Raw genomic sequence first — 24,023 nt, forward strand, 5'->3', positions numbered from 1 at the left:
TGTGTATATATATAAAAATTTGTAGCAATAATATCAAGAGTAGCAGTAGCTGATATTGAATGCCAATGTGAGAGGAAATATTGGAACAGTGGAAGGAATTTAAGACTTTCTAACAAGTTTAGCAAAAATACTAGGGTCCATATCCCTTTTTACTCTGCCTAACAATTTTGTGGTTGAAGTTGGTTTTGATTTGGAGGTAATATTTGGCAGGTGCAGGATAAATTCATAGAAGGCATGATCCAACCAATCCAAGCCATAGACTTCCTTTAGAGTCGAGGATATACCGGAGGTAAATACTTGCTTGAGTGTGACTGGCAAGGTGGGACGGATGGACTGATAGACCCAGGAGAAGCAACTGAAACTGTCTATACTTTAATGTTTCTAGTTAGGTTTTGACCAGGGGAGAGTAGATTTTCTCTAACCAGATATTGAAATATCCAGCAATAAGGATGTTATAATTCTCCAATAATATCAACGTTAACAAATCCAGGAATACTTGAATAAAGGCCTTGCTATTCCCTGGAGGGTGGAATACCACCAACATGATGACTGAAGTTTTAATGTTGATAATCCATTTTGTGCAGAGGAATTCAAAGTTAGTGGCTTTAAAGGCAGAACCTTTGGCCCAGAAATGGCACGAGATGAGATTTGATGTTAAGAGTGACGCTCCTCCTATTTTGTCAATGGCTCTGGGGGTTTTGAGGACTGAGTATTTTTAAGGAATGGTCTCAATGAGGGTGCAAAAGGTGCTTTCCTGTCGCCAAATCATCGTTAAAAAAACAGAATTCATTTTGGGTTTGGGTACTGACCGGCATTCAGAAAAGCACAGGAAATTTCACCAGGGGTGTTCAACACGATGAGAAAAAAAAAAGAGCAGGAATAGTATAAAGAGAAGGTGGTGACCTAGAACCTAAACTGGGTGTGTTTTATAGTGTTAGATTACCCTTTCTGTCTAATAATGTACTCATATTAAGGTCAACTGGTATACTGAAAGGTACTGTAAGATCTCAGCTCTCTTTTTCCCTGCATAGATATTGGGTATTGGAAGGAGGGAGGTGGTGGGTTGGGGGAAGGCAGAGATTCTGCTTTAGTGATAGAGGGCTGGTTGTCAGTTGCTTGGGAAGTTTGTGTTAATTAGGGTTTTGTTTTGTGTTGTGATGTGAGTCTCTGGGTTCTCTCTCTCACATTGGATGAGATTTTCCTTTTGTTTCTCTCTGACTTTCCTCAGTTCATCTCTGCTCTGCTTCTTGTCCAGCTGCATGGTTACTGTGGTAATTTTTAGATCCTGCCTATTTGTCACGTATTCATTTTTTATTTGACTAATTTCTCCCGTAGCTGGTCAGTGTTCACCTTGAAGTTGTTTTCTTAACGAGTCCTCTTGGAATTGTGTGAAGTTCCTCAACATCTGGGACAGACTGTGATCGTGTTAGGGATGGGTATGATGTGCTAGGACAAGGTGTGATAACTTTTCTGGCTGTGTTTCTGGTTGGGACTGGATTGTTCTTGTGTATTGCTTTGCTATCTTACTGTTTTTCTTATTTGGGGGGGGGGGGAGAGAAATGAGCGGCTCCTTTTCTTCAGCTTTGGCTTGGACTTTAAGTACATGGAAGATACTCTGAAATTCATGCTACATGAGCATCTTAAAAATGTATTTGTAAACAATCATACAATACCAGTACGAGTTGCAAATAGACATACATAAAACTAATTTGAAAAGTAGCAAAATGCTTTCCAGGATTCAGCATGTTCTAATGATACACTTAATTAAGATACAAGAAAAAAAGCACATATTTAAATAAATATACCGATGCAGCAATCAAAGCACAGGTACCATGTTTTTGTAAAACATATTACAATCAAAAAATGATATCAATATGAACATGACAAAAACCATGCAAGCACAGGCATTTATTGTACAGCAAGTTAAATAAGGTAAATAAATGTATCACAAGACATAGATAATGTGACATATGTTCAATTTGAAGACAATTCCCGATCTGATTACATAAGAGTAAAACATATTGTTTTTAAGAGACTAAAGGATTGGGAAGATCTCCAAGAGAGGAGAAAGATACCTTATTTTTCTTAAACCTTTGAAGATTGTGTCTTTTGCCATAAGACACCTTTCGAGCCTGAAAGACACTTGCTGTACAAACCATTCAAGTCAATTTACGGTATCTTTGTGATCCGGAAGGTGTCTTATGCCAGAAGACAGCTTCGTAAATATTGGTCTGCATGTTATTGGTATAACCGCGATATGAAATGGAGAGTTTAGGTATTTGCAGTGAGCTCTGGGTGATGGGAAGTGGGTCACAATTTAACACATTGCAATGCCTTAGTAGAACAATTTTATAATCTCGCACAGGAAACCAGGCAAAATCTGCAACATCAGACGGAATGTAAAATATCTCGGAAGATCACTTTATACTTTGGCAGGGCTTATTCCTTTACACTCTACAGTTGCATGCACATTGGATCGCTTTAATACGAACAAGATTTCCCAGTGAAAAATCTGGTACTAAAGAGAAGAATTGATCTGCTGCTGGAGTGTGGAAGGGAAGATGCTATTACAGGGCCTAATGACTGAAATTCAACTCATGTTTGAGGATATATTTAACATCCAATTTTCAAGAAGCACCAATGTGGTGTGTAGCACCCCGATCTAATCCAGAACTTGAATGGCAGTTAAAGCCCGATTGGACTGCGCTATGATACCTTGCATCGGCACTTAGTGAATCTCCCCCTAGAGTCCTCTGTGAAAACATCCAGTCTATATTCTGTTTCCATATATACTGTGCTAAAAGATATGTGAATATATAAGGTCATTAGAATAGTCGTAAAAATATAATAGAGTTAGAAGATGCATATTCAGAAATGTTTATATACTTTTTATTTCACACATATGTACACAGAGATTTTACAGATCTATTTGATGGAATTGTCATATTTTCCCATATGAGATATTTTAATCATTTACAACACACATCGACTTCAACCGTACATTTTCATAAAGGTATTCGTATCATATTTAGCATATTAACTGCCAACATTAAAGCCACTCAAGTCTCTACACTTACAAGACAAAAAAACAGTACTAAATCAATAAAACACTGAAATCTTACACTGTGATGACAATACAAATATAACTGCAGCACTGAAAGCTTTAAGCTACAGTGAAGTTTGGGTGAGAAAGTCACTGAAAAATAGTTTTTTTTAATCAACATGAAAATACTAAGTACATATTTTAAGCTTTTAACCCTGTTTAGGATAATAACGACTAACATAATGCCATGCAATGTTAATGGTGTCCAGCATGCTATTTTCTTATATATATTCTTTTCATATGTGTACTTTATGGGGAACTGTTTATGTGGCGGAATGATGGTAAATACAAAAAGGGACTGTAGGTAACTTGCAAACCTCTATACAGAATTGACCAAAAATACAATTCAACTAATCCCGTTTGGTCCTATAAGGGCCTCCAGTATATATTGCGATCTTGCAGAAGCTCTGAAGATAATCACAAGCTTCATAACGTGCAAGATCCAGGGTTTGTTTTTATACATGTACACTACTAATTATCTTCTCACTTGAATATTAAAATGACCAGCGGTATCAGTAGCAGTGAAACACACCCTTCACACAGTTTGAGGTTTCCAAGTGTTTAATTAAAATAGCATTTTATTATGCATCTAATATTTCAAGGATACACTTCTGACCATCACTGTGATGTTTACATTAGATGGCTCATTCTAGAGTTGGCGGTACTATGCAAGCACACCAGGATTTAGTCCTTTATTGTGACTTCCGAACGCTGAAATATAGGCTTGAACCACGTTGATATCAGCTCCGGAGACCCCCTGCTTCCTGAGATACTTACCTCAGTATAGAGTGCTGGTATCTCTCTGCTGTTTAACGCTCCCGCATCAGATGGGCCAACAGGGAGACACAAGGGATGATGTCACAGCTTCCTATTGAACTGTGGGTCATTTAAGCTGCCATTTTGATAACCCCAACTAGTCCAACAGAAGCTGCTACCGACACCACCATGGAGGTAAGCATCTTGGGAAGCAGGGGGCCCCCAGAGCTGACAACACAGTTCAGCTCCAGAGACCCTTGTGTGTGTGTGTGTGTGTGTGTGTGTGTGTGTGTGTGTGTGTGTGTGTGTGTGTGTGTGTATGTATATGTATATACACATACATACACACCTCCCACACAATTAACTGCTGATCCTATTCTTCTACAAATTAAATCAGCTGAGCAATTATTTTGCAATGGTTTTCTAACTCCTCACTTACTTTGCCATTGGCCCCACTTATTGTTTCCACCTATTGTTTATTGTTTATGGCAGAACCATTATATTCTATTATTTCTAGATGGAATGGATAGGAGACAATAGTAACAAGTAAAGCACATATGTACCAGAATTAAAATGATTTCTAAAAGGGTCTAACCTGATTTCCCATTCACATTCACATGCATCAGTCGTAAGGTGCCTCACAACAGCTTAGCACCGTTTAGTAACTGTTGCCCTTTTTAAACTCCTTTTGCTGCTGGACAGGAATGAAGTCGATTTGCTCCTCAAGGAACTAGACTGACTATTCCAGTATAGAAGGGGTTAACGAAACCAACAACACATGCAGAGATGTGTAAACATACAAGGAATTGGGAGTAGTGACTTACTGTGCATCTCATACATAAAGTTGACACACTTGAATTAAAAAATACATGAGTAACAGGAAAGACAATTCTTAGAGTTTAATTTACGTTCAACTACTGGAAGTTGCACTTCTCATCTTAACCAACAGGACATTTTGATGGGGTTAGTGGGAAAGTCTTCATTACAAGGGTATAATACCATCAACAAGTGTTTGTGAGACTGGGACTTGGGTTGTAGTATTCTAAACTTGTCAACGTGACATTATTCCAGTGTAATCGGTGGACTATATTGTGAGCCAATGTTTAGAGTGGCGTCACTAGACAGCAGTGTCTCTCACCTTGCATAAGTGTACGGCTCTGACAATACTATTGCTTTAGGACAAACAAAGGGCCTCACCGTGTGGAATACATGGTAATAAACTCAATTACTTAGGAAGTTGCACGATTATATTATTTTAACCCCATGTTACTTTTATATACCCAAAGTATTACTGTGCATTGCATAAATCCACCTTTCATAAAATTGCAAGAGAGGCAGCCTATTGGATGAGAACATGTTTTCAGCAAATAAATACTGCAGGCTCTTTTAATAGAATCAATAGACAACATTTTTTTTGTTTGCCAGGTTTTTTCATAACCATCCACTTCGTTTTTTTAAAAAAAAATTACGATAAAAAGAAACTATTGTATTGCTGCACATCTAGTAAGATTTACATTTTGCCAGCCAGTTGCTGCTTGTAACAAAAGCAGCATAGTGAACCATGACGTGTATATCAGAACATATGTATACACATGTTAAGTGTATAGAATCTACACTATGGGCTATATTTACAAAGCAGTTTCCTGCCACTGACGACACCTAACAGACAAGTCAATAGGCTGTAAGGCAATGTTTTCCAAACCACTCTTCGTGACCAATGGCTACACCACGTTTTGGAAATAACCAATGCACTTGCATCCAAGTGAATGCACTTTTGTTACATACTAGTAGAATGTAAAGTGATTGTCTCAGAAACCTGGTGTGGCCGCGGGTTCTGAGGAAAGGTTTGGAAAAAACACTGCTGTAAGGTATTGCAGTGCCAGAAAGGGGTCTTAAGGCAGTAAATATAAACCTAATGTTTCTAACATGTAGAAGCTCCCCTTTCATACCACCTTATCTGCATACGTCATTCCAGCTCCTCATTCTACTGATTCCATTTGACCTCTAATGCATGATAAATTCAATAGACATTTGTGCAGAAGCTGCTCCTGCAGCAGGAAACAGGACAACGGACAAGGGCTTGTTGGTGCTTTTTTTTTTTGAAGAATCAATACTGCAAAAATTGGGGAGATGCATGTGTAAAACGATATTTGGTGTCAGTATACAATGAAGGCAGTGTTGCCAAACAAAGTCCCCTTCTGTGCTGGGTGGTCTTGCTGTAGAAAGAATATTTAACGCAAAAGGCAGTATTTAAGACTTTTTAGGAACTATATATTATGTACACATTATATACAGTTTGAGAATCAAATCAGGAGTTTTTAATGATGATTTTGAATAGTGTTGATTTTACGGTCTTGCTGTAGCTGCACAAAATGTCAAGTGACTTCTAAATATACACATACAACACAATTACACAGAAAAAGAAAATACATGTCATTTCAGGAATGAATGGGCAAGCCATGTAATTCTTAACAATTCTTGGTTAAATATATGTACTTATACCTACTTGAAAAGATACCTCAACCAGGTAATCATTCATTAAGGAAAGTATTTCAATGATACTTAATGTAAACATTTTTAAGCAATCAGTAAAATCTACAAAAACAGAAAAAAAAACACTTCAGTGTACGTACAGTAGCTATGTCATATTCAACATTGTATGCAAGTTTGCTTGGATGATCATATTTATATTTTTGCATTTAAATAATAGGATATCCTCATTGATATTTGGAGATTTTGTTGTCCCTATGCAAAGCTGGAGCATAACTGTTAGATATCTCCAGTTTTATTACCGTTTTCAGACCGGTACGGAACTTGCTGCTTTTGACACAGGAACAAGAATAGGAGAGTAACCATATAATAGAAATATACCATGGCATTCTCTGGTTTCACAGCTGGTATAAGCAGGATTCACTGGATAATCATGCAGCACCAACATAGTGAGTGAGGTATTTTCCTATGACTGATATGAAAGATGAGGGCAGAAATCATGCTAGAGAGATACTGGAAACACAAAATTAGCAATATGTGAATAATGGGATATTCTGTGCTTAAACCATGAATCGATGCTCTTTGCCATCATGAGCCATTAGGATAACATTGCGATTGGAAGTCCAGATGAGTCGTGCCAGTTTCAGGGCATTGAGGGAGCCTGGAGAGGCCGGCTGGACTGGCGGCACTTGGTATGTTTTAATACATCGCAGCTGGGGTGCAGAGTTTAGCACCCCAATACTTCCCAGCAGTGATGTGTTCATCTGACAGATAAAGAAAAAAAAACAAACACATTTTAAATAGTTTTCTCGAAACAATAATAAACGATGTAAAATGAATGTATTTTCTGTTAAAGTTAACTTTTACTATACACCAGAGATGGAGAACAATAGTGTCACTGCCTTTATTGCGGGTGAACATGGTTTAAAATCTCAGTGCTCGTTCCTTGTGACCCTTGGACAAGTCATTCAATCCCAATGTGCCCTGGACACCAAAATTAGATTGTAAGCTCTATGGGACAGACTCATTGTGCTTGCAAAACTCTGTATCCAGTCAATGCTTTACAATAAAAAGATGTATTATTTGTAAACATCAAAGCAATACATGTTGTCATTATGCTTATAACCAATCTCTACATATGTAAATGTAATATAAATATATCATATTTACAAAAAAAGGGAGGAGGAAACACACCTAAAGCAATATTAAGTATATAAAGGTGAGTGCACATATCATAAAAGTGTGTTTGATTGGAAGATGGTGCTCAGAAATAACACACATACTCCATTCAAATAATATTAGAACCATAAGTGTCCGAATTGCTGTGTAGATATCTCAAATAAGGCAGTCCATATAATATATAGCCCAGGAGAGATAAGGACCTAATGGTGTCCACTTGACAACCACAATAATTGGCCACAATACTTTCCTCCATAAGGGATAATGCTATGAGTAATCAGCACAAGGTAATGTGATACAGGGCTATAGCCCATTACCTGCCCACATCCTGCTAGTGTAATCCAGTCACTCCAGGGCTTGCAGTCCGTTGATAAGTAGTCATGAAGAAGTGTAGAGGTACAGGAGCACAGCCAGAGTCCAAGGAATGGAAAAAATGAAAAATACCAGGTCAACTCCAAATAGAGATACATTTAGTGTGTTAGCTCACAATGGATAAGGTGAAAAAACGCTCCAATGCGTTTCGTGCGCAAGCACTTTATCAAGGTGTCACACCTTGTTTTCCCCTTATCCATTGTGAGCTAACACAATAAATGTATCTCTATTTGGAGTTGACCTGGTATTTTTCATTTTTTTTCCATTCCTTTGGACTCTGGCTGTTCTCCGGTACCTCTACACTTCTTCCAAGTATCATAAAACACCAACAGAAAAATACTTCATCAAACTCCAAGGACCGGAGAAGGGGAGACAGTACATCAGGAGATAAGTGAAAGATAAAAAAAATGTACTTTATTGAAAGCATACAAAAAGAATCCAACGTTTTTTGGCTAACTAAAGGCCCCTTCATCAGGGGTGTGAAGGGGCCTTTAGTTAGCCAAAAAACGTTGGATTCTTTTTGTATGCTTTCAATACAGTTTTTCGATTTTCACTTATCACCTGATGTGCAATGCCTTTTTCTCCGGTCGTAGGAGTTTGGGGAAGTATTTTTCCCATCATATTTACAATATATGTAAATATATTACAAATACTGTTATTGTATTCTCTTTTAGAGGTTAAGCATTCAACTAAACTGCTATGAATTCTAATACGCAACCCTGGTGGCTCCTGTCATTCAGCTGGCAAGTGATGAGTCTGTACCCGTGTAGCTCCTTGCAAAGCAGGCCAGGAGCAATGATGGCCATTCCGATGTGGGGCTCTAATTACCTGGGATTGCCAGGTGGCTTCTCCAAAAATACTGGACACAATGGTGAAAGGTGTGACACGCCCGAAACACGCAGAGCTCACCATTCTATGCTGTTTCCTCTTCTCCTTGGCCCCACCCCAAGGCTCCTAACACCATCTCCTGATTGGTTGCATTACCCACCAGCAGCAGCCAATCAGGATGAAGGAAGCTGCGCAGCCACTTTAGCAACAGCCCTGCTTAGAGAAAGCCTGCGGCCACCCCAAGCCGATCAGGTCACAATGTCCAGAGAGCCAATACCGGACACATACATGTCCAGTATTACCTCATTTTTTACTGGACAGTGTGTCCAAATAGAGGAGAGTCCGGTTCAATACTGGATACCTGGCAACCCTTTAATTACCCGATACAGAGAATCAGCTCCCTGGAACAGTACAACTTTTTTTCCATTTATTTTAAAATACTCTGCACTTTTAATAGAACTACAATGACAGCAGACAGTGAATGTGTGCAGTTATAGTCATGCTAAAGCTCTCTGCTAGAAACTCATGGATTCACATTACTATTCTGGGAAATATAGTACCTCCATGATAATCTGTTCCCTAAATGTTGCTTTTATTTTGTCCAGTACCATATTATCACAAGCTATGAACAGAAACTGCAAGGAAGTACATTAACATTAATTGAAGAAAAGGAGAAAAAACATTCTGCAAAGATGTGGTGGTGAAAATCTGTTCCCACACTTGACAGGTTAAACAATCCCGGTATAAAAAGGTTTAATACCTAATGAGTCACTGTTTGAATATCTTTAGATAGAATTCCCTTTAAAAGTCAATAAGATCAATTTATACAACTACAGTGAATTCACTCTTTGTCAGTGGCTTAATGTCCTTGTAAAATATCTTTATCTTGTGGAGGGCAGCTTTAGGATTGCAGGAGGCGGATTTTAGTCCTGCTATATTCATGTACTGCATGTACAGAACATGAAAATTGGCAAATCTTAGGCCGTTTAAAAGGTGTTATTGCTAATATTATGTTCGGAATTCTGATCAGCGTTGAATATAAGCCATTACTTTTTCTGGACCTATTCAGCAGCAGAATGGTGTCAGAGGGTGTAAATCATTGCATCTCTAGCAGAGAGCACGCAAGCGCCACTGACATTTTCACAATTTAAATCATCTTGAGTAATAACCCTTTTAAGATGACTAATGTTACTGATTTTCCTACATTAATAATAGCCCTGAATAGAACATGGATGGAAAAACATAGCCAGTGCAAGAGGGCATACTTTATAACAAATGGATAGGATGCCAAGCCCTTACAAATCAAAGAGTCATTTACACCTACTGGGCCATTGGCCCGACAATGTTTGCAGGGTTCTCCGACACTCCAGGGGTTAACACAAAGTTGCATTTAATACGATTTCACATTTTTATTTTTAACCCTTAAATAAAAAGGCATCTCTTATGGCGTTAATGGATGCGCGTGAATAGTGCACCTGATTACACCACAACAGGTGTGCACTTTGTTTTCTGTAGTACAGAGTGAAAACTGTCCAAGTGATAACACTCAGCCATCATGTACTGTACCTTTAACCAGAGCAGATTATAACATTACCAAATTATTATGAGACTGAATAGTGCCCCAATGCATGTATACTTAGGAAATTATTCTATATTCACCGAAGTGGCAGTACGAGAGTTTTCTGGTCGAAAATCTTCTTGGAAGTTTATGGGGATTTGCAGCCGAAACAGCCAATTCAATAGGTATAGAATAAGACTTTTAGTGTACAGTAAGTGATTTGTGGAGTGGGTATACTGTAGGAGCAGTTGGGAGAGGACTTGCTGAATGCAACACTACCATGGGTATATGTTTGGGTCTAACAGTGACCGTTTCTTTCTTTTTCTTTAAATCAATGAGAGAGAGGTTGGCCCAATAATAATATCAATAGTGATTAAGGGTCCTTTCAGATTTAGGTTTTAAATGTTTAGTTATGAATACCTGCATTTGCCAAAAAAAATCCTTGTTGGCGCTGGTCTTCACTCCGTGCTGATGTATAGGAAAAAATATAAAAAATAGTGTATAATAACATATAGTGCAATAAACTATAAACATTAACACCTCCGTGAATGAACAATTGGAACCAGATGTGGATACCCAACATAAGAGTTGGAATCCACAATTAGCTACTACCATTTATCCTGCTTCCCACATTTGGCTTGGATTGCCTGAGGGAGTCTTGCAAGGCAAATCTGAGGACTGACTGCCTGTGGATTCCAACGAGTGGAGAAGCACCTGTCCCTGATAGCCCATCGGAGGGTCGTGTCATTGCGCAACGGAACGCGTGACGTCACCACGAGAGGCGGACATAGGGAGATCCAGGAAGCAACTCCTGTGTGGACACCGAGTTCAAGCTCCATTGCAGACACCGGCGAGAGCGGTGTCAACGGACTGAACAGACGGCGACTCCAAGGGCCCTCAACCAAACTTAATCTGTTGGAAGGTTCATAAAGGATGAAGTACTATGTAAGTGGCATTCCAGATGTCCGTTTTATAACATTTTAGTTTCTTAGTGGACCTGTTCTATGTTGTCTTTTTCCCCTTTTCTAGGAAATATTGTTGAGGATATCACAGTGATCTGCAGACCTTTGCCTATCATCAAGTAGTACCCTTTTGTAAGTTATATCTTATTATCAGGCACTGTTGGTGTGCTGGTGTGCACTAGGTGCTATAAGTAAAGGGGTTAAATATTTGATTGATACCTACTGCACTAAGTAAGCTCACCTAATTCCAGCACAAATGATTAATGGGATCATTTTATAACATCTTTATCTACAAGTGATCTACTGTTGGGAATCCACATCTGGTTCCAATTGTTCATTCACGGAGGTTGCACTATGTTATTATACACTGTTTTTTTATATTTTTTCCTATACATCTGCACTGAGCACGGAGTGAAGACCAGCGCCGAAGAGGACATTCTTTTGCAGAGACATTCGTGATAGGATTTGGATAACCCTAGGGACCACGTGGCTGCAGGACTTCGTAATTAAGAGGACACAACACTTATTGCACATATTGAATTATTATATTTGATTTTATATTTGCATTGTTACACGTTATTTGTAAACATTTATATCTTATATGTATTTAATTTTTTGGGGTACATCGCTATAGTTGTGTATCTTTCTACATGAATATTTGCATACTTTATCACCCATAGTCTTTCACTTTGTGTATTTAGATATTCTTGAAGGAATGGCACTACAAGAGGATGTGCTGGAGATGCCTCCAGGCACTAAGGGCAGACAGAGCTCGCGGTTTTCTTGGCCAATAAAGCAGGAGTCACTTGTTTTTGCAATAAGAGGTATATGCTCTTATTCATAGATTCCAATGAAATTAACCCCTTTCCTGTAAAATAGGCCCTGCAATGTGGCCTCCACCTATTGCAAGGAACTGTAAATCCAGAAGAAGTCAGTTAAGACACAAATACCAATGAAAAAAAACATTTATACAGTGTTCTTAATCACATTACGTTATATATAGAGGTGATAAACACTTGCTTTAAGCTTTAATTACTCGGCTCTAAAAATGCGAGTGCATTCAAGTCATTATACTACATTGAAACTAGAGACCAGAAACCTTTGAATCAATAAACATAAAATCCCTGACTTGCAACAATTAGCTAAATATGTTTATTATGATGTACTGCAGGCAGGTACACTTTACTGGCTAAATTGGAACCGCAGTCCCAGGAAACAGCAGCCAGCGCGCGTTAGAGGAGATACTACAAAGATGTTTTTCACTCAGGGACAAGTATTATTTTCACATAATTAAATTACGTAACAACCAAGATAGCTTATTTATTACAATTATCATACTTAGATTTACAACAGTTCCTAACATTACCTACGTATTGTGGCTATGAATGTAACACTGCGCACAAACGTTGATGGCATTCCAATGCTCGGTACTCAACGGGGCAAGATCAACAGCTGTCAAAATGGCAATCCTTTTGGCAAGGGTGACCATTCGTACCGGTTTTACCGGTACAGTCCCGGTTTTTTGAGGCCTGTACCGGTTTAAGTCTGTCCCGGTTTTTGTCCCTGGTCCCGGTATTGCGATGCAGCGGCGGTGAGGAGAATGCGGCGGCGGCGGCGGGTAAGTATTTTCTATGTGTATGTGTGAATGCTGCCGGGGGGACTGAATGAAGGAGAATGCCGGGGGCGGGACTTAGAATGCCGGCCGGCCAGCAGGGGATTGCATGAATGATGATGCCGGGGGCGGGACTTAGAATGCCGGCCGGCCCGCAGGGGATTGGTTGCAGGCAGGTCAGAGGAAGCCGGGGGCGGGACTTCCGCTTTGTGCAGAGCACACGTGTCTTCCCGGCTTCCTCTGTGCGCGTGAGTGTCCCTCTTCTGTCCCGGGTCCCAGCCAGGGGGGGGTAATAGGAGGTGGTAGCGGGGGTGCGCCTGCCTTTGTACCACCTTGTACCTTTGCCCCCCCCCCGGCGCTCCCAGCATTGCCCCTCCTGGCGCTCCCAGCATTGCCCCCCCCGGCGCTCCCAGCATTGCCCCCCCCGGCGCTCCCAGCATTGCCCCCCCGGCGCTCCCAGCATTGCCCCCCCCCGGCACTCCCACCGTTGCCCCCCCCCGGCACTCCCACCGTTGCCCCCCCGGCGCTCCCACCGTTGACCCCCCGGCGCTCCCACCGTTGACCCCCCGGCGCTCCCACCGTTGACCCCCCGGCGCTCCCACCGTTGACCCCCCGGCGCTCCCACCGTTGACCCCCCGGCGCTCCCACCGTTGACCCCCCGGCGCTCCCACTATTGCCCCCCCGGCGCTCCCACCATTGCCCATCGGCGCTCACAGTTTTGCCCCCCGGCGCTCACTTCCCCCCGTCCCCTTGGTGTGGGAGATGGGCTCGGGGGCGGGCAGTGGTTGCTGCGCGGTCGCGGGCGGTGCAGGGGCTGGCGGGCGGTGCAGGGGGAGGCGGGGTGTATCTGTGTGTGTATCAGTGTGTGTGTGTGTGTGTGTGTGTATGTGTATGTGTATCAGTGTGTGTGTGTATGTGTATCAGTGTGTGTATGTGTGTGTATGTGTATCAGTGTGTATGTGTATCAGTGTGTGTGTGTATGTGTGTGTGTATCTGTGTGTGTGTATCAGTGGGTGTGTGTATGTGTATCAGTGTGTATGTGTATCAGTGTGTGTGTGTATCAGTGGGGGTGTGTTGTGTGTGTATCAGTGTGTGTGTGTGTGTGTGTGTGTGTGTGTATGTGTATCAGTGTGTGTGTGTGTGTGTGTATGTGTATCAGTGTGTATGTGTATCTGTGTGTGTATCAGTGGGTGTGTGTGTATCAGTGGGTGTGTGTATCAGTGGGGGTGTGTTGTGTGTGTGTATCAGTGGGTGTGTGTGTATCAGTGGGTGTGTATCAGTGTGTGTGTGTGTGTGTGTGTGTGTGTGTGTGTGTGTATCAGTGTGTGTGTGTGTGTGTGTGTATCAGTGTGTGTGTGTGTGTGTGTGTGTGTGTGTATCAGTGTGTGTGTGTGTATCAGTGTGTGTGTGTGTATCAGTGGGTGTGTGTGTATCAGTGGGTGTGTGTGTATCAGTGGGTGTGTGTGTATCAGTGTGTGTGTGTGTATCAGTGTGTGTGTGTGTATCAGTGTGTGTGTGTGGGTGTGTGGGTGGGTGTATCAGTGGGGGTGTGTGTGTATCAGTGGGGGTGTGTGTGTGTATCAGTGGGGGGGGGGTGTATCAGTGGGGGTGTGTGTGTATCAGTGGGGGTGTGTGTGTGTATCAGTGGGGGTGTGTGTGTGTATCAGTGGGGGTGTGTGTGTATCAGTGGGTGTGTGTGTATCAGTGTGTTTATCTGTGTGTGTGTGTGTGTGTGTGTGTGTGTGTATCAGTGGGTGTGTGTGTGTGTATCAGTGTGTGTATCAGTGTTTGTGTGTGTATCAGTGGGTGTGTGTGTGTGTGTATCAGTGGGGGTGTGTGTGTGTATCAGTGGGGGTGTGTGTGTGTATCAGTGGGGGTGTGTGTGTGTATCAGTGGGGGGGTGTGTGTATCAGTGGGGGTGTGTGTGTTCATCAGTGGGAGTGTGTGTGTATCAGTGGGGGTGTGTGTGTATCAGTGGGGGTGTGTGTGTGTGTGTGTATCAGTGTGGGGGTGTGTGTATCAGTGTGGGGGTGTGTGTATCAGTGGGGGGGTGTGTGTATCAGTGGGGGGGGGTGTATCAGTATCAGTGTGTGTGTGTGTGTATCAGTATCAGTGTGTGTGTGTGTGTATCAGTATCAGTGTGTGTGTGTGTGTATCAGTATCAGTGTGTGTGTGTATCAGTATCAGTGTGTGTGTATCAGTGGGGGGGTGTGTGCATCAGTGTGTGTGTGTGTATCAGTATCAGTGTGTGTGTGTGTATCAGTATCAGTGTGTGTGTGTATCAGTATCAGTGTGTGTGTATCAGTGGGGGTGTGTGTGCATCAGTGTGTGTGTGTGTATCAGTGTGTGTGTCAGTGTGTGTGTCTCTCTCCCTCCCTCTCTCTCCCCCACCCTGTCTCCCTCCTTCCCTCCCACCCTGTCTCCCTCCTTCCCTCCCACCCTGTCTCCCTCCTTCCCTCCCACCCTGTCTCCCTCCTTCCCTCCCACCCTGTCTCCCTCCTTTCCTCCCACCCTGTCTCCCTCCTTCCCTCCCACCCTGTCTCCCTCCTTCCCTCCCACCCTGTCTCCATCCTTCCCTCCCACCCTGTCTCCCTCCTTCCCTCCCACCCTGTCTCCCTCTCTCCCTCCCTGTCTCACCCTCCCTCCCTCCCTGTCTCACCCTCCCTCCCTCCCTCACCCTGCCTCCCTCCCTGTCTCCCTGTCTCACCCATATATAAAAATGTGTCCCGGTTTTTCATTTTCAAAATCTGGTCACCCTACTTTTGGCTGCACTTGGTCACCAGCATACATCCAATTGGTTTGTGTTCATATGGGTAGTTAGGGCGAGGGCGCTGAGATGGATTTCAGAGAGCAGTACATACTGTACAATTCAATTAAGCAGAAGGTATCTCATTGTCAGACTGACAATAGCTTTAAAGAGTTAGCAGTTTGCCCACTTATGGAAAAGTAGTATCAAAACTGGCAGTACTACGTTAACATGTTCCCCAGAAAAAATGTGTAGTTCTTCCAGAAAAGATGTTGCAATCTCATGCAAGTCATCTATTCAGATTTGGACTGATACACAAGGGAATAAGGGAAATACGCAATGGGCTTGCGTACACCCAAGAAGTAGGGTCCTGAAGAATCAGCTCTCTGGCTAACCACTGCCCACAGCGATCTTTCGTGCTTAGTCAGTAAAAGGCAGTGCTCACAATGTTGTTAAGCATCGTTAAAACAGTAGCACTTTAAAACTGTCTGAGAGAGGTAAAAAAAGCAGTTTCTTATATTTGAAATGACTATGCTGAGCTATAGTGATCTGAGAGAAATGTGAGCGAATATCCAGAGCAAGCAACAGGCTGGATGGGCCTGACTGAGACATCGTGGAAAAATAAATCCCCCCATAAGATCAGCATAAGAATACTCACCTGAGGTACGAGAATGACTATTTATTTATTTATAAAATGTTTTACCAGGAAGTAATACATTGAGAGTTACCTCTCGTTTTCAAGTATGTCCTGGACATAGTTAATATGACAAATAATACATGGTTAAAAATACAGTTACATAAATGAACAGGGTATACATTATATACCAGTGGTTCCCAATCTGTTCCCAATCTGTGCGCCCCGGTGCCCTGGTGCGCCGCGGCTTGCCTAGAGGGGCGCCACAATTATCCTCCCCACCATCCCTCCGATCATCACTCCCCACCATCCCTCCGATCATCACTCCCCACCATCACTGCTTCATGCCGGCCGGGCCGCAGGGGATTGGCTGCAGGCAGAGAGGAAGCCGGGGGCGGGGCTTTGTGCAGAGCACACGGTGAGTGTGTGTGTCTGCCTTCCTGCTCCTCTGTCTGCGCAGTGTCCCGTCCCCTTCTGCCCCGGGTGATAGGAGAAGGTAGGGGGGTGATAGGAGAAGGGAGAGTTGTACATTTGCCTGCCCAGTGACTGTGTGCAGGGAGCTGCCTGCACGGATCTTCTCCCCCCCAAAAAACCCCCTCACATCCGTCGCTGCCTCTGCTCTCCACTGCTCTTCAATGTCTGTATCTGTGTGTGTGTGTGTGTGTGTGTATTTGTGTGTGTGTGTGTGTATTTATTTGTGTGTGTGTGTGTGTATTTATTTGTGTGTGTGTGTATTTATTTGTGTGTGTGTATTTATTTGTGTGTGTGTGTATCTATTTGTGTGTGTGTGTGTATTTATTTGTGTGTGTGTGTGTGTGTATTTATTTGTGTGTGTGTGTGTGTGTATTTATGTGTGTGTGTGTGTGTATTTGTGTGTGTATGTGTATTTGCGTGTGTGTGTATTTATTTATTTGTGTGTGTGTGCAGGGAGCTGCTTGCACGGATTTCCTGCCTTTCCTCCCCCCTCCTCCACTCCCCTCTGTCTGAGAGAGAGTGTCTGTCTGAGAGAGAGTGTCTGTCTGAGAGAGAGTGTCTGTCTGAGAGAGAGAGAGAGTGTCTGTGTGTGAGAGAGAGTGAGTGTGTGTGTGTCTGAGAGAGAGAGAGTGAGGTCTGAGAGAGAGAGAGTGAGGTCTGAGAGAGAGAGAGAGAGAGAGAGCGAGGTCTGAGAGAGAGTGAGGTCTGAGAGAGAGAGTGAGGTCTGAGAGAGTGAGTGTGTGAGAGAGAGTGAGTGTGTGAGAGAGTGAGAGTGTGTGAGTGTCTGAGAGAGACACCAACTGCGCACTGCAACTGTTAGGTATGTATATACACCTTTGTTTTTACTTTGGGCGCCGCAGAAAAATCCTGATTGCCTTGGGGAGCCTTGAAAAAATCCTGACTGCCTTGGGGAGCCTTGAACCGAAAAAGTTTGGGAACCACTGTTATATACAATACATTGCATGCACAGTTAGAGAAGATGTATATTATAGACTTATGTAACAGTTACAGACCAGATTAAAATGTGAGACAGCCTTAGGCCGCGCTTATAGTGCCAGCGACGTTGGCCGTAAACAAATACATTGCCGCCGCCGCGTGCGCGTATAGTGCACGCGACGGCGACAAGCGACGCCGCGAAAATCAAAAGCCAGCAAAATTTGATTTTTCAAGGGCCGTCGCGTCACGTGACAGCCCTTGAACAAATCAAATTGCCGTAATCCCGCGACCCCGCCGAAACATAACTTTCACCGGTGGCGACGGCGACGTCACCCGCCGTGTCGCCTTCGCCAACGACGGCACTACAGGCACGGCTTTAGTTTTGAAAGAACTTAAACTGGTGGTGGCTGTGAGAGTCTCCAGTAGGTTGTTCCAGTTTGGGGGTGCACGGTAAGAGAAGGAGGAGCGGCCGGATACTTTGCTGAACCTTGGGACCATGAACAGTCTTTTGGAGTCTGATCTCAGATAAGTGCTGCATGTGGTAGGGGTGAGGAGCTTGTTCAGATAGGCGGGTGCTTGCCCAGAAAGTATTTGAAGGCAAGACAGGAAAGGTGAACTTTGCGCCTAGACTTGAGTGTAATGGCATGAGAATAGAACATGAATAGTGGTTTATGGATGTAGCAGACTACTGTCTACATCCATTATCACACGATAACCATAATGTTAATCATGTGATTTGTGCACCGAGTTCGTACTTTATTACCCCTGGTCTAAATATTTTCTGTTGGTTGCCCTGTCCTCGAAATCCTGTCATATATAGAATGTTTAGAGACCTTACAGAATGTAATGCAAACATTGTAAGTAATCTTTAACAGTAATACAAAATAACCTTTACGTTTGGTCCCGAATTGTTATGGTATTGCTAATGGTCATTTGTGCACAATCCTGCATAACACACTTTCACTCATTTCTTTATCTCATGTTTATCTAGTTTTAATCAAGTATATTTACATATATTATAATATATTCCCACTGTAAACCAGGAATGGCCAACTCCAGTCCTCAAGGGCCACCAAAAGGTCAGGTTTTAAGGACATCCCTGCTTCAGCACAGGTGGCTCAATCAGTCAATGCCTGAGCCACCTGTGCTGAAGCAGGGATATCCTTTCAATCTGATCTGTTTGCGGCCCTTGAGGACTGGAGTTGGTCAACCCTGCTGTAGATGGTAACATGACTGTCAAACAACATGCATGTCATTTTCAGTATATCAGTGTACGCAAAAGGAATGTTATTTTGAGTCCTGCTGAGTAAGGGAGCTGAACGTCAGTACTAAATATATGGAATGTTATGCAATGTCACAGAGTATATGGTCAATGCGTTGGATATCTTTAGCACAGGCTTTAGGCCATATACAAAATAGTTATAATATCAGTACCACAAACATATTTGACAGTATACATCAGTGCCACAATATTACAATATATTCCCCCAGATTCATAACGTGCGTGTATGTATACAGTATATACATTTTGCTATATGCACACAGTAAACCAACAATTACCTGCCAGAAGGAGATATGGCTGTCTTTATTTGAGTAAGTGGCAAGATAGCGTCCATCCGGGGCAAAAGAAACTGAAGTAATAGGTCCTTTATGGCCATGGATATTCTGTAAAATAAATTGGGAAATATAGATGTATATTACATTATATTATATATCACACAGCTTTTAGTTAGTCCTCATAATAGAAAGAAATACACACAGAAAAAAATAAAAATTAATTTTTTGGTATTTGTCCCTTGTAAACATTTCCTTCTCATTTCTCCTAGAGCATTATGGTACATTATGAAGCCATACACTTCATACTTTCTTGTTTCACATTAAATATTAAGACAGATTTGTACTTTTCTTCTGTGGTTGTTTGGTAGTAACCAGTTTTATGATGTGCATGGTATATAAGTTTACATGAACAGCTTTGATTCGAAGTCTAAATCGGTCCAGCTGTGCCTCCTTCAGATCAGACCATTGTCCAAAGACTTGTTAATCCAGAAGCTCTTGATCTTTAATGATTAGAAATGCATCTGTGCGTGTGTTCTACAAGGCTTCCTAAGCTGTTTTGCTACACCAAACGGCATAACTTATTGGACTGCTTTGATAAAACTTTGTGACATAACATTCCATCTGTTAGAAATGTTGACTGTAGTCCTATCTAATAATAATAATAATCTCATCAGGTCCTCACAGTTTGCAGAAAGGCCTCCAACCCATACCCCCTGATGTTGGTGTTCTTTGATTTGGCTTTTGTGTTTTAAACAGGTAAATAGTATCAGTCGGGATTGCATGCAATGGCGTTTAAATAGAAGGAATTTTTAAGATGTGTAGCCCCTTTTATTTTGCGACAACTACAAGTACTTCACGTAAGCAACTTGTGTATCCACAACTACACAAACATATAAAACCTTTAGTATACTATAAACTTGCAGAATTGATTGGGTAGGGACTTCAAGGAACAATTACTAATTTCCTTTACAACGTGTAGCTGATACCATCAACCACAATGGCATCAACAAAATAAAACAGCTGTTATATTGGTTTATTGTATTGTCGAGTTTTACTTAACATTTTTCATGCATGCGATCATTTTGCAATAAATTTATATGTAGTTTATACTGTTCTTAGAAAAGCAACCAGATAATCTAAAACAGGGGTGCACAACCTTTTCTGTTTGCGCCCCCCTGCTCTCTGGCATCGGTAGCATCATATGACGTTGCAGTGTCATGGCGGAGCGGCGCGGGAGAGCCGATAAGAGGGAGTTACAGAGGCCTTGTATGCTCCCCCAGCATTTAATTTTAATGTTGTGGGGAAGAGCGCGGGGCATCTGTAAGGACCCCCCCTGAAAATGTTGCGCTTCTGATCTAGGACATGATATCATATACTAACACATTTCGTTATTAAGTCATTAATTCAGAACTGTCTACATTATTGCAGCAGCCCTCTGAACCTTTAGGGCAGTGTTTCTCAACTCTCGCGTCTGAAACACTGCAGCCAGGCCATGTTTTAAGGATAGCCAACTAATTGCAAATTCAGATACAAGAAGTGTAAATGTGTGTACTTGGTAATTCTTTGGTTAGTCCCAAAAATTTGGTCTGGCCGAGAAATAACTTTCCATGCAGATGTGGCACGTTGAATTTCTAGTAATCCCCTAAGAAACTGTGTACAGGCATACCCCGCTTTAAGTACACTCACTTTAAGTACACTCGCGAGTAAGTACATATCGCCCAATAGGCAAACGGCAGCTCACGCATGCGCCTGTCAGCACGTCCTGAACAGCAATACCGGCTCCCTACCTGTACCGAAGCTGTGCGCAAGCGGGGAGACTATAGAGCCTGTTACAAATGCGTTATTTACATCAGTAATGCACGTATATGATGATTGCAGTACAGTACGTGCATCAATAAGTGGAAAAATGTAGTGCTTCACTTTAAGTACATTTTCGCTTTACATACATGCTCCGGTCCCATTGCGTACGTTAATGCGGGGTATGCCTGTAATAGAGAACACATCGATAGGGAAGGATAGAAGGCCTTTTGACTCCTCGCTCTGAAGTCCAAATCTTAAGACTGGGTATGCTTCCCCACCCCATGCGGGTCTTGAAATATCACCACTGGTGAGCCTGTGACAGGCAAAAAAAAGTTATTCTGTCCAGCAAAACTCTTCTTCGCTGATCTCTCTCTTCCCTCTCTAGGCAGAGGTCTCGGTCAAGAGCCATAAACTAACATTCTTACATCAAACTCTGCTGCTGAATGAAAGTACAAAGGAAAAGTCGGCATCCAACAAACTTGCGTGTCTACGGCACACATTTCAGTGTTACAAAGCAGTGATCCCCAATGGTGAAGAACAGCACACATGTATTTCTACCACTGTTAAATAATTCTCCATCAAACTTTAACATCACACAGCTTCAAAATGAGAATCACGTGATTTCTGAGAGACTGCTTCCAACGAGCGCACAAAGTGACCTTGAACAGCAGTGTATAAAAATACATTTATCACTGAAATGGCATGCTGGCTGTCAGTCAATATATGCCTCTCATTTGTTAGGAGGTACTCCTGCTGTGATTCCCTCATTACAATTTACTTTAACTTCCTGGGCAAATGACAACCAGAAAATGAGGCAGTTTCTTTCTGGACCAGAGTTAATCCCAAAAAAAAAATAGGTGACAGCTGCCGCCAGCCGAGTGTTACTGGACTTTGTTCAAATTATTTTAACCCTCTAATTGCCACAGAGGCAAGCAAAATAGTAGCAAAAGGGTTAAGGTTTGTTGCTACACTTTTCAAATATTATCCAGCTAAATATCTGAACCCATTAAAAAGCAATTCACCTTCTGCTCATCGAACATGGCTTTTCCTAACAATGCTGGTGCTGGAGAAGGTAGAAAGAGGCTTCAAAGCCTTGTTGTCCATTCCTAGGGCATAAGGATTATAAGTTGCACCTTTATTTATTTAGTAGTCTTGTATGGAACATATAAAACTTGCATTAGATTATTCACAGAATTTAGATGTCGTAATCACCCTTCTAGGCACAAGTGAAGGGGGAAAAAAAACATACCATCTACATCCATATCGCGCTCTCTCTATACAGTATATCTCTCCCGCTCTGTCTATCTACAGTATGTATCTCTCTATTTAATTAATCTAATTAACAACTATTTGGTATGTTTCTGTGAGCTGATTAGGCAAACCCCTCTCTTAAGTGTTAGTCAAATGCATGTGATCAGAGTATTTAAGACCGTCTATCTTGGCTGTGAGCCATATGGCTTTATAACAGGCCTGCACAACACGCGGCCCGTGGCTCGCGGCGGCTTTCCGCTCTCCCCTCCCGAGTTTGCTCTCCCGTTCCCCCACGAGACCCCCCTCCCAGATGAGCCCGCTCTCCCCCCTCCCCGATGAGCCCGCTCTCCCCCCTCCCCGATGAGCCCGCTCTCCCCCCTCCCGGACGAGCCCGCTATCTCCCCTCCCGGACGAGCCCGCTCTCCCCCCTCCCCGATGAGCCCGCTCTCCCCCCTCCCTGACGAGCCCGCTCTCCCCCCTCCCCGACGAGCCCGCTCTCCCCACTTCCCGACGAGCCCGCTCTCCCCACTTCCCGACGAGCCCGCTCTCCCCACTTCCCGGGGGTCATTGGAGGTGCAGGGGGGGGGCGGGTCATTGGAGGTGCAGGGGGCGGGTCATTGGAGGTGCAGGGGGGGGGGGGGATCATTGGAGGTGCGGGGGGGGGGGGGTGATTGGAGGTGCAGAGGGGAGGGTGATTGGAGGTGCAGAGGGGAGGGTGATTGGAGGTGCAGAGGGGAGGGTGATTGGAGGTGCAGAGGGGGTGATTGGAGGTGCAGGGGAGGGTCATTGGAGGTGAAGGGGGAGAGATGTGTGATACAAGGGGGGGAGAGATGTGAGGTGCAGGGGGGGGAGAATGATGTGAGGTGCAGGGGGGGGGGGAGAATGATGGGAGGTGCAGGGGGGGAGAATGATGGAAGGTGCAGGGGGGGAGAATGATGGGAGGTGCAGGGGGGGGAGAATGATGGGAGGTGCAGGGGGGAGAGGGATGTGAGGTGCAGGGGGGAGAGGGATGTGAGGTGCAGGGGGGGAGAGGGATGTGAGGTGCAGAGGGGGAGGGTGATGTGAGGTGCAGTGGGGGAGGGTGATTGGAGGTGCAGGGGGGGAGGGTGATTGGAGGTGCAGGGGAGGGTGATTGGAGGTGCAGAGGGTGTGATTGGAGGTGCAGAGGGGAGGGTAATTGGAGGTGCAGAGGGGAGGGTGATTGGAGGTGCAGAGGGGAGGGTGATTGGAAGTGCAGAGGGGAGGGTGATTGGAAGTGCAGAGGGGGTGATTGGAGGTGCAGAGGGGGTGATTGGAGGTGCAGGGGAGGGTCATTGGAGGTGAAGGGGAGAGAGATGTGTGATGCAAGGGGGGAGAGATGTGAGGTGCAGGGGGCGGAGAATGAGGTGAGGTGCAGGGGGGGGAGAATGATGTGAGGTGCAGGGGGGGAGAATGATGGGAGGTGCAGGGGGGAGAGGGATGTGAGGTGCAGGGGGGAGAGGGATGTGAGGTGCAGGGGGGAGAGGGATGTGAGGTGCAGGGTAGGGGAGGGCGATTGGAGGTGCAGAGGGTGCGATTGGCGTTGCAGAGGGGGTGATTGGAGGTGCAGAGGGTGTGATTGGAGGTGCAGAGGGGGTGATTGGAGGTGCAGAGGGGGTGATTGGAGGTGGAGGGGGTGATTGGAGGTGCAGGGGAGAGAGATGTGTGATGCAAGGGGGGAGAATGACGTGAGGTGCAGGGGGGAGAATGATGTGAGGTGCAGGGGGGGAGATGGATGTGAGGTGCA

General features: G+C 43.7%; 1 protein-coding gene across 1 annotated transcript in view; it reads right to left on the reverse strand.

Moving 5' to 3' along the window:
• Positions 1-2,867: 2,867 nt before the first annotated feature.
• WDR7 (WD repeat domain 7) overlaps positions 2,868-24,023 on the reverse strand; it is a 389,063-nt gene continuing 367,907 nt past the window's right edge. Inside the window, exons 16-17 of the mRNA XM_075586908.1 lie at positions 19,211-19,315; positions 2,868-7,113 (exon numbers count right to left, since the gene is read on the reverse strand). Coding sequence (XP_075443023.1) covers positions 6,910-7,113; positions 19,211-19,315 — 309 coding nt within the window. The 3' untranslated portion in view covers positions 2,868-6,909. The remainder of the gene's footprint in view (positions 7,114-19,210; positions 19,316-24,023) is intronic.

The sequence above is a fragment of the Ascaphus truei genome, chromosome 1 (genome assembly GCF_040206685.1).
Source record: "Ascaphus truei isolate aAscTru1 chromosome 1, aAscTru1.hap1, whole genome shotgun sequence".
NCBI lineage: Eukaryota > Metazoa > Chordata > Amphibia > Anura > Ascaphidae > Ascaphus > Ascaphus truei.